The 12,021-nt window shown below is 41.7% G+C and overlaps 1 protein-coding gene across 1 annotated transcript; it reads left to right on the forward strand.

The window, feature by feature from the left end:
* Nucleotides 1–1,012: 1,012 nt before the first annotated feature.
* On the forward strand, nucleotides 1,013–11,318 carry stmn4 (stathmin-like 4). The gene is made up of 5 exons (XM_080454135.1): nucleotides 1,013–1,140; nucleotides 6,322–6,417; nucleotides 7,910–8,118; nucleotides 9,148–9,339; nucleotides 11,249–11,318. Exons 1-5 carry the CDS (start codon nucleotides 1,128–1,130, stop codon nucleotides 11,306–11,308), a joined length of 570 nt encoding a protein of 189 aa, XP_080310261.1. The 5' UTR covers nucleotides 1,013–1,127; the 3' UTR covers nucleotides 11,309–11,318.
* The last annotated feature ends 703 nt before the right edge of the window (nucleotides 11,319–12,021 follow it).

Below are 12,021 nucleotides of genomic sequence, written 5' to 3' on the forward strand. Positions count from 1 at the left end.
TTGTAATGCTCTGACGTTAAAGCTACAATCCTAGACTTATTTAAATGAATTAAATGTTATTTTAACCAATCTGTACCTCAGTACAATATAACTTCTACTACATCTTCAGTGGCTGGAGGTCTGCCTAGCCTAAGTTTCCATTGAGACTTTAAAACCCTGGTGTTGGCTAGAAGGGACACCTAGATTTCCCTCTCCTCTCAAGAGGGCCTTTTGTTTGGGGTTTGTTTTGACCTCACTGGAGTTTTGGTATTTGGTTAGAGCTAATGTCCCCTGTTTCATTCACTGTCCTAATCTATTTCCTGACGTTAACCACTAAATCCTTATATACTTAGTTGTACAATGAATAGCAAAAATAACCGATCTACAGTACAAGCTCACAAAATGTCACATCATGACATGTGAACTTGATTTTCAGACATTGTCTTACATTTTGGAAATTCTTTGGACATTGGACATAATAGCATGCCCAAAATAGGGATGCCAGGCTTGCTCCTACTTTTGTCAGAAAGAGATAACACTTCTGTCCTGACTAATGTGTTTTGCTTGTAAACAAAACCCTCAGTGTTAATTTAACCATTTGTAACTCAGAGAGTCTACAAATGACAATGCAATTTATTTGTTTATTTATTATCTCCGCCAGTCCGGAACAGCTAGGAGGCGGAGATTATGTTTTTGCCCATGTCCATCTGTGTGTCTGTGTGTGTGTCAGCTAAGCTCAGGCACGTTGGACCGATCGGTGTGAAACTTTGCACACACACTCCCATTAGGCCAAGGAAGAACCTTCGATGTCGGCCTCATGGGTATATGGCTATAATATGCCACGTCACGTTTTGGCCTGTTACTCTTGAACCGTAGGTTATACAATCAATCCAGGATTCTGTGCATCATGACGCAACTCCCAATTCTATATTTCATTCAATTCTAATTTTTCTCTCATCTTCTTTCTCTCTCTTTCCTCTCCGTTGCTCTTTCTCTTCCTACCCCCCCCCCCCTGTCTGTCTCTTTCCTTTCAGAGTCAGAGTGAGAAGGATCCTCAGTTTCCCTGGCGTGACAGAAACACTGTCAGACACACAGACAGACAGACAGACAAACAGATTGAAAGACAGACAGACAGACCCTGAGACAAAATGACCCTTGCAGGTAAGTGCAGTGACAGCAGTCAAATGAACCATCAGCACAGACACACGTGCGCCTCTGTCTAAACCCATATCTTGACCATACATAGTCAAATCCTCAGTATTAAGAGTGTACAGATGGAACCAAACTCATCAGAGTTAAGATAACAATGAAGATTGAAGCTTTAACTGCACATACTGTATTACATTTCCCCATAATTTGTGACCCCGTCAAATAAACATCTTTATTCCACCACCCAAAGATACTAACATCTAATCTTATCTTAATGATTGCATGCATGGAAGAGGTCTGCATTAATACCATTAAATCATTGAGTCATTATAAGACATTTGCATACAAATTTGCAACTTTTTACTAATCATCTTTCTTTTATGGAAGGGTTTTGTTTCCAATTACTGCATATTTAACTCCTCTTCCTGCTTCAATAGAAATGCATCACACATTTTCCTCAAAGCAGATACTAATTGGTAGATCATTTATTATTGCCGGCAATGCAATTATTACTAATGACGCCAATTATTTTCTTAAAAAGAGATTTAGATTCAGCTGTCAGCGGCCACACAAGCTGTGTGTGTGTGTGTGTGTGTGTGTGTGTGTGTGTGTGTGTTTTGATTGATTGATGTAGTTTATTTAGAAAGACATGAGAATAGTACATGACAGTACATAACAGTACATGGAAGTACAAATTCACAATACAAGGTCTACTAAACTGGAAACCCTCATTAAGCATTACGCTTGTTTAAGATGAGGACCCCATGCACACAAATCATGATGAAATATAAGAGGCAGGCAGATATACACACTACTATACAGAATGTCATACAATCAGCTTTCAGGTTACTGGTATGACGAGAGAAAAAAAAAAAAAAAAAGTAATATATATATATACAAAAGAGGAAAATGAAAGAGGGGGGGGGGGGTAGGGAGGGGTAGGTTAAGACTTAGACAGGGGCCATTTTCGAATTGCAGCCTCCTGAAGGTGTATCTTTAGGGCAGTTTTGAAAGTGAGTAGGGTTTTACACTCCTTTACTCCTTTTGGTAGGGCATTCCACATTTTTGATGAATAGCATGAGAATGAGTTCATACCCTTAGTTGAGCCAAATCTGGGTTGGACATGATCAGTGGAGCTGCCTCTGGTGTTATGATCATGGACTTCATTAACATTTTTGAAGTATTTTGACAAATACAGGGGGATCCCAATGTTGTGGTGTATCTTGAAGACCAGGCCCATAGCAAGTTGCTGTACTCTGTCCTCAACCCTAAGCCATCCAATCCTAGCAAAATGAGCAGGGGTTAGATGGGTTCTGTGATTGAGGCCAAGAAGTAGCCTTACAAGTTTGTTTTGGGATGTTTGGAGCCTTGTTTTTAAGGCCTTGGAGGTGTTGTGATACCATGAAGTGCATGCATAATCATAATGACCTTGAATGAGGGCCCCTGCAAGAATCTTCAGAGTATTCTTACTGACTAGGCGATCAATCCTCCACAAATAGCGTGTTGTTCGGTTGACATTTTTGATCACTTTTTCGGCGTTTTTGTTACCGGAGAGGTTTGCCTCCAAGATGGAGCCCAGGTAGGTAATTTCATCCTTTCTTTTGATGACATTATCACCCACTTTGATCGTGAAACTCTCTGCCTTGCTAAGGTTAGGACTGGACCCAAAGAGGATGGATTCAGTTTTACCCAGGTGTAATGAAAGTTTGTTGTCAGAGAGCCAGATGCAGATCTTGTTGAGTTCGGAGCTGAGAGTTTTCTCAACCTGCAGCCTGTCCCTGTCCGAGACTAGCAGGGCCGAGTCATCTGCGAACAGGAACAGCTTGCAGTCGCAGGCCGATGACATGTCATTCACATATATCAGGAACAGTAAAGGTCCTAGTATACTTCCTTGTGGGACACCACAAGTCACAGGGAGGGGGGGGGACTGGGTGCCGTTTACTTCCACCACTTGCTCCCTCCCTTCCAGGTAGGATCTCATCCAGTTCACTGACGTATCATCAAAACCTATTGCTTTGAGCTTATTGATCATAATTGGGTGATTGACGGTGTCAAAGGCCTTTTGGAGGTCCAGCATGACCATGCCGCAATATTTGCCCTTGTCGACATCTTGTTTGATAGAGTCGTTCAAATAGAGAAGGCATGTGTCAGTGGAGTGGTTTGTTCTGAAACCAGATTGGAATTTGTAAATTAGATTTTTTTCGGCAAGATACTTATCGACCTGTTCATAGACTATTTTTTCCATGACTTTCGAGATGGAGCTAAGAATAGAAATAGGGCGGTAGTTGCCAGGGTCTAATTTGTTTCCTTTTTTGTACAGAGGGGTCACCCTTGCTTTTTTGAAATCGTTAGGGACCCGTCCCTGTATGATGGAGAGGTTTATTATGTGGGTAATGATTGGAGCAATGGAGGCGGCCGAGTCTTTTAGAAATTTGGCGGGGATATTGTCGAGGCCTGTGGCTTTGTGTTGATGAAGAGCACTCAATTTTTTAAACACCTCTTCTGTTTTCACAGGGGAGAGTTTAAAATCATCTTTCCGTACACCCTGTTTTTTGTAAAATGAGTCAACATGTTCCTCACCATAGCACCCAGAGTGAGGGGGAAGTTTTTCAACCAAATCTGAGGTTATGGTCGTGAAGAATATGTTGAGGATTTTACTCACTTCATGTTTGGATGTGATGAGAGTGTCATTCACCTTGAGGCTTATGTTTGTAAACCTGGTTTTCAATTTCTTGCTGCAGCCTAGTAGGTTGTTGAATAGCTTCCAAAGCTCTCGTGGTTTGCTTTTGTTTTCCTCAATTTTGTCATCGAGGAAGCTTTTTTCTGCTAGTTCGAGCATGCGATTAACCTTGTTTCTTAGCTTGTTTCTTTCTTTTACAAGTTTAGCTACGTGGGATTCGAGACCTTTGTTAAAACACCTGGCGAGTTTGATCCTACCTTTATGAAGCTCAGAACACTTTTTGTTTCTGACCTTCATGGCAGTAAGGATGTCCGAATTCATCCATGGTACCGGGCGGGATTTGACCATGACGGTTTTCATGGGGGCCACACTGTCCAAAATTTGAATGAATTTGGTTTTGAAACCAAGCCAAGATTCGTCTACCTGTGTGCTGTTTAGTACGTCGGACCAGTCCAGTTCCTCTAGCCTGCGATCTAAGTCCTCACTCTTATAGTTTTTGAGGTCTCTGATCGTGACTGATTTGTGGCAACCGTTCTTAGGTTTACGTTTCTTTCTGGTGCAGAAGATCATGTTATGATCAGATATGCCACAGGTAGAAACACCACTATTGAGGATTTTGTCCTTGTCCGTTGCTAGAATGAGATCTATGGTAGTTTGAGTGGAAACACACAGCCTTGTGGGCTGGGTGATTAGCTGGTGGAGTGAGTGCCGTTGACAAAACCCCTTGAATGACTTATACACTGACGCTTCCTTACAGAGCATGTCTGTGTTAAAGTCACCAAGAAGAATCGTCTCCGCACACTCCACCTTAGCTAAACACTCCTCAAGTCTTTCATAGAAATCAGTCTGGTTAGGAGGTCTGTATATGGTACCGACTAGCACAGGCTTGGAATTTTTAAAAATGATCTCGACCCACACAGCTTCAATGGCTGCATCCTTCAGGTCTTCGCGAAGGATGCACTCATTGTCAATATGTACATACATGCATACACCACCTCCGTTTCTCCCATTAATGCTCCTATCATTTCTGAAAAGTTTGTAATTTTCAATTTCAATCTCAATGTCCTTTATCGTATGATCAAGTTTAGTTTCAGAGAAAGTTAAAATGTCAACCTTACCATCATAAAACATCTGCTTGATTTGTGTTAGCTTGTTTCCTACAAGGGAATTCACATTGAGGTGAATCATGTGCAAGCCAACACCGAACGATTTGATCATTTGATCAATGGAGATGTGTTTGTCCACAGAGATATCAAGTTGAGGAGCAGTATCGAGGGGGGAGGGGGGTGTTGTGGTGTTAGCGTCCATCAAAGCATCTGTTCCGTCGTAGGCAACTAGCTGTGGGGGTTGGGGGGCGGTGGGGGGCCTTTGTCTGGTTCTCGGAGGTAAGCAACCAGCTGTGGAGCTTGGGGGGTGGGGGGATGGGGGGGGCCTTCGTCTGTGTTCTCGGTGGTCCATCCTGGTCCCTGCGCCGCCTGAAGCCACCAGAAGATGTGTCCGTGGATCGGCTTCTTCGGTCGCGCAGCGTCTCTCCGTAGGACTTCGTGGTGCGTTGAGGACGGCTGCGGTGTCGATGTAGTCCGAGGGTGCGTTGGCTTGCTGGGACAGAAAGCTTGCGGTGTTAGCCTGGCGTTGTTGTTGTTCCCCGTTGCCGTTGGCAACGTTAGCAACGTTAGCAACGCTAGCTACGTTGGCAAAGTTTTCCTCCCTCGCCAGACGGGCAGAAGTTTGCCTGGTGGTAACTGGGCCTGGGTTAACGTGGATATCACCCGACAGGAGAAGAAATAGGATGATTATATATCTTCTGTCCATGCGTCCTGTCGGGGGCGCGTTCTTCTTTCTAGCCGAATTCATGGCCAGGAGCGTATGGAGAGCTCCAGCTGCGAATCCCAGATGTTTCGTTGATTCTGTCGAGCCGATCAGATAGAAGTCGGAGTGTTTTTCGTTTTTCATTTCCCGTGGATTCCCCTTTTCTGTCTCCATCAGGTGTAGATTCTGTGGATATTCGAGGAATGAATCCGTCGTCCACAGAAGGATGAAGATGAGAATTAAATCCAGTGAAAAACTGGCAAAAATGTTGCCGTGAGTGCGAGAGCTCGTTCGCCCGAGAGCTCGTTCGTGAGAGCTCGGTCGGGAGCTAGTTCGCATGCGACCGTCCATCTCGGCGTCTAGACTAGACTGAGTCTAGACTCCATTGGAGTCTAGACGTTATGACCATTATGCAATGGAGTCTAGACGTCTAGACTCCATTGCATAATGGAGTTCACCATAGAGTTGTATTTCCATAATGCTTTGCGATGAATAAGAGAGTTGTGGCCAGCTGAGCAGCATGAGATCCAGCCAGGCTCCGGCCAGGCGACTCAAAGTGTGTGTGTGTGTGTGTGTGTGTGTGTGTGTGTGTGTGTGTGTGTGTGTGTGTGTGTGTGTGTGTGCGTGCGTGCGTGTGCGTGCATGTGTGCGTGTGCCTGCATGTGTGCCATAGACTGTAAAAGATGTGTGCTCATTGTCCTCAGCCTACAAAGAGAAGATGAAAGAGCTCCCCCTGGTGTCTCTGTTGTGTGCCTGCCTGAATCCACAGACTGCAGACAAGCCTTCATACAAAGCAGAAGGTGACATAAAGCACATCAGTATTAACTCCATATCTGCTGTAGCATGAAACCTTGTGTGTCAGTTCCTTTCTTCGTTTGAATAGCCGATCTACAACCATACGTGTCGCGATGATGTGTGGTGAGCATGTAGATCTTCTATTTTGAAATGTTCAAAACATTTTGATTCTTGATGATGTATTTCCTGGTAGATAACTCCGCCAGCATCACAATGGAGCAGTATTATTCATTAACCTTATTTCTGGAAGACAGGACACTTATGCTATTGTTAATTGACTATTTGAAATATATTATTTTGTTCTAAATATCCACAGGTTGACAAACTACACATAGCTAACGTTCCGGACAGTTTATTGTGTAGAATGTAGTGTAGATATCCATAGACATTCTACCCGGAAAAAACGCTGTACACGTTTGTTATCTACTGATATGGTCTATAGTGACATGCATGCTCAAAATAGGGATGCTAGGTTGAAAGTGGTTAAAGTCTTTAAGAAAAAAAATTAAGAAATAAAAAGTATACTTTGGAAAATGTTCAGTAATGTCAGTAATGCCAAGTATACCACAGTCAATGGGCTAAACCACCGGTATGGTCCTTTAACTTTTACTGAAGCTTTGCGGAGCCCTTTCATGTACGGAGACTGTGGAAGCAAGGTCCAAACAAAACTAAATCTGTATTATTCCGAGAATAGGACATAATATGTCCTATTCTAATATTATTCTCGGAATACAGATTTAGTTCTAGGAGCAAATAACGGACCGATTCTACTTTATTTTTTTACTTGTTTTCATTTTTCATTGCAATTGTGTCTTATTTGTTTGTATTGTCCTTTGTGTTAATGGTACAATAAGATACCAGGGTTGTGGCTCTTTCGGAGCGGGAACTTTGTGGGGGGGGGGGTGGGTGGTTGGGGTAACACACACTGTTTTTGTATGCTTTTTGTTATTGACCTGTTTGTGAAAATATAAAATAAAGAAACCTTGAACAAAATAAAAAATAACGGACCGATTCAATAGGTCCGTTATTTGCTCCTAATCCCTGAATAAAAAGATAATTGTAGAATGACTTATTTTCTGACAGAAAAAATACACACAAGTATACCAGTGGTTCCCAAAAGTTTTAGCTCGAGACCCATAAGAGAAATATGATGTTTCCCCAGGACCTAAACTAGTGAAAATAATCGATCTACAAGCTCGCGACGAGTTGTGAGCTTGTGGATCGGCTATTTTCACTACTTTTTTTTATGGAATTTCTTAAATTTTTTGTGAAATGAAATTCTGTTGAATATTCAAAAAAAAAAATCATTTTTTAAAATGTTTGATTTTTTGTACTTTTTGAAATAATAAAAAAAAAAACATTGTAGTAAGGGGGAAAAAAATTGTATTTACTCGTGACCCATAAAAATGGGCCCGTGAACCAAACATGTGTCCCGACCCAGTGTTTGGGAAACACTCCTGTATATCATACTGTATATATATCATCATACCCCGACAGATGCCGTGGACTTGGGCGGCTGGTGTGTCATCAAGGACGTGGAGGTGATTGAACTGAACAAACGAGCCTCTGGCCAGGCCTTCGAGGTGATCCTCAAGCCCCCATCCTTTGATGGCGTGCCGGACCTCAACACCTCCATGCCGCAGCGCCGAGACCCCTCCCTGGAGGAGATCCAGAAGAAACTGGAGGCTGCTGAGGAGAGGAGAAAGGTGAGAGGGATGGGCATAAAGAGAGGATAGAAAAAAGGATGACAATAGAGAAGAGGAGAGGAGAGGAGAGGAGAGGAGAGGAGTTAGGGGTTAAGGGAGGGACATATAACTCCAGTTGATGCCAATACCTTTTAGCCATTTTACTCTCCTATGACACCATCTTGTACCTGTGAAGATCATGTGACCTATAGGTCACATCTTCAGGTCACAGGATAGAAAATGTAAATGTTCCAAGTCGGCCATGTAGCTTGTCTGCTCTTGGCTCCAGACCAGCCTCTGACCATGCAGGCCGGCAGCAGATTGATGTTGAGTCAACAACTTCTAGTTTTAAGTGCTTCTTACTCCAATGAGTGTATTATTACTAATCACCAAGGTGAACACATTTGCTCAAAACAAAAGATACTTTGATTGATTGATTGATTGATTGATTGATTGACATTTTTATTAGGCAAAAGAATGTAAAACAACACAGTTACATTTATAATGCTTTTGTCTAAAAGGTCCGGCCAAAAAAGTCCTTGCGGACTTGTTTCCGTTGGGGTCCTTGAGTTAATTTCATAGACATATATAGTAGCAACCAAACAGTTAAAAAATCGACATGAAAATACAGATAATACTGTTAAATCTCTCTCTATCTTTTCCCTCACAAACTTTTTCTGAGTGCTGTAGCTCCTCCTCCTGGTCAAAAAAAGTACAACTATGTACCTTAAGTGGCCAACAATGTTGTACCTTTAAAATTAGGTAAAGGTCCACAGTTGTCACCATAAGGGCCATTTAAGTACCCTGTACCAATGCACAGGGTACTTTAATGACAAATGTACCTTTTGGATACAGAAATTATACCCATATTCGTGTGTGGTCTATCAATCAACTATTCAAAAAAGGTCACTTCAAAGAAAAGTTGAGATACTGCACACTACAACCTGGAATGATAAAATGACTAAAAATGTGTGCTGTTGTTTACCAGCTGCTTGCCTCCTCCGTGTCTATGGTCGACTGTACCTCTGCTCTGTGTGTGTCGCCCTCTAGTGCCAGGGGGCGGAGCTGCTGAAGCACCTGGCGGAGAAGAGGGAGCATGAACGCGAGGTCATCCAGAAGGCCTTCGAGGAGAACAACAACTTCATCAAGAACGCCAAGGAGAAGCTGGAGCAGAAGATGGAAGCCAACAAGGAGAACCGCGAGGCTCTGCTGGCCGCCATGTTGGAGAGGCTGCAGGAGAAGGTACAGAAAGTTTTTGCAACATATTTTCTTTTCTCTAGGCTGTAAGTCATTTATTTTATTTTTATTTATTTTTTCTGGAGGTCCCTGGCACAAGACATTTTCAGATGGGGGTCCATGCCCAAATACATATCATTTTGGGGGTCCTTGAAATGAAATGTTTGAGAACTACTGATGTAGATTAGCCTGGCTCCACCCCCTGAATCCTTTGCCTAGCATTCAGGGTCTGGTGACGCTTTCGAAGTCGGGTGTTGCTCGGTTGAAAATCTGACCGACGAATCGGGATCGGGACAATCCAGTATGAACCAATCGCGTTGGCTCATAGTGGAGTCCCACTTTGGCCACGCCCCCATCTCAGAACTCCGCTGCATTGAGAGGGCTTTCAGACTGAATAATGGAGTGAAACGAAATGAAAATTCAGGCTGAGTGTCAGGCTAGATGTAGATTGTAGGCTACTCCAAAAAGAAAATCCTGATAAGAGCTGTTTTCACAGCTGCCACATTGGCATGAAAATTGTAAACGCAGGTGTTACCAATTATACTAATTAAGGTTCCATTTCATTCAGGTCCAACAGCTGGTTCTGCTATTGTGCATGGTGGCTGGCTCATATGGAAAGGCTGCTACTACTACACTAAATGGAATGGAACATTAAACCACAATTACACTTTGATAGAGGTTTGGGATGTGTAGTAGCCTAGTTACCTTGCCATGATGTAGGCCTAACTCCAAATATTGTTAATTTCCCTGTAATAGTTGGCTGATGGCTAAAGGCGCCAAATAATTGACCAAGAATGCAGATTTTATTTATTTATTTAAAAACACAGATTAAACAGTCCCGTGCAGCATATGGCATAATGTACAGTCACAGTTCAGCCTAGGCAAAATTATGACTTGAATAACCACAACAAATAAGTCTTGCACACAAAAAAATCCCAAAGATATAAAAGGAAATACTCTCCCATGAAAGACCCTGGCAGCTCTCCCCCAACTGACTTCAATATCACTGCCAACCTGCCTTTTCCATCAGGTGGAACCTTCCAAATGAAATGACATCAATTAGTAATTGGTAAACACTTAACTCAAATAAGGCTAACTATGCCCCAGGAGTTTTCTACCCAATTACACTGTTTCACAAATCTAATTCTAAATACATTATTTCAGGCGCCACATCATTCACATGGTCATTTAACATTTTAGAGTGCTCTTGAACTTTAAACAAACACCCCACCTCCTCTACAATACTTGGTACCTTCCCACAATCTAATAGAGGATCACCAGTACTGTTGGAGAGACAGGTGCCAAACAATCATGATTAACTTCAACACCACTTTCAATGAATAGAAGTAATAATAATAATAATAATAATAATAATGAATTGCATTTTTATAGCGCTTTTCCAAGTGCTCAAAGCGCTTTACAATGGTTCATTCATTCGTACGGGGGGGGGGGTGCTTAAAAACCATGAGTAGTCCTTGATAGGCCTAATAAATGTAGCCTACAATTGCAAGTAGGTGTGCAATAGCAAACATGAACAAGTTGAAACATGAACTATTGTCACAATATTGGCAGTTAAATAATGGCGAATTAACTACACAATCCAAAATCTTGCAACAGTTTTATTGCTATAACCATCATTGGCAACACCCATTATTTTTCAGGTCAAAAAGCCTACAGTAACTATATCTATTTGCCATATTTTATTCTTAAATAAACCTTCTGTTTGATAAGATGTACTTTTGGCATTCCCCAAAAAAAAATCACTATCATAAACTTCTGGAACATTTCCATTGTTATCCTTGTTGACATTCATGAATTTTACATGGGGTAGAGTTTTTATATTCTTGCTCAAATGTTTTTCACAAATGCAAATGATGTTACTGATGTTACGATTGTTGTCTCTTGTGTCTTGCAGGATAAACATGCAGAGGAAGTAAGGAAGAACAAGGAAATGAAGGAAGAAGCCTGCCGGTAGACAAGTGGAGCGAGGGAGTAAAGGAGAAAGAGACAGGGTGAGAGAAAGAGAGAAAGAGAAAGTAGAGCTGGGGTTTTCTTTGTCATGAATTAAAAAAATGAAAAAAGGAGATCAAAACAGTGCAGGAATCAAAAGAAGAACTTGAAAATAAACCCAGGAGAAAAGGCAAGGTTTTGTGTTTTATGTGTGCTGTAACGATTCTACAACAAGTTGTATAAACTCTTCATGGAGAAACTCCAAAACAGTCTTTGTTTTTCTAAAGGAGTGTGGGGGGTAAAGATTCATACTAAGTCGTACGCCAAATCCACAACTGTTGCTGGGCAAAAATGCGACATAGTAAGTTATAAATTAGCCTTAAATAATTTACACAAAAAAGGTTCAGTGTAAGATTTTTAACAGAGAGGAGTCTATATGACAATTGAAGAACAGTTTAGTGCTGAGTCAGAGCAGAATGTGGGAACTGTAAATGACAAGTGCATAATTTCCAAGACAGTAACAATGAAAATGGATGGTAAATTATGGTTGTTATACAAGACATTACTGAGCATGTGTAATAGATTATTTTTCTTTAGGTATCACTTAATTGAACAAGCCATCAATTCATAGATGTTCAGTCGAGAGGAGTTGACTGTTAGACCCAATTTTGTTTCATGTTGTTACTGTCTAATTACACTTTAATTAGGAGGAAAAGGAATTGTAAGCTAACGCAGTGA

This window comes from Gymnoscopelus braueri (genome assembly GCF_963280865.1).
Source record: "Gymnoscopelus braueri genome assembly, chromosome: 16".
Lineage (NCBI taxonomy): Eukaryota > Metazoa > Chordata > Actinopteri > Myctophiformes > Myctophidae > Gymnoscopelus > Gymnoscopelus braueri.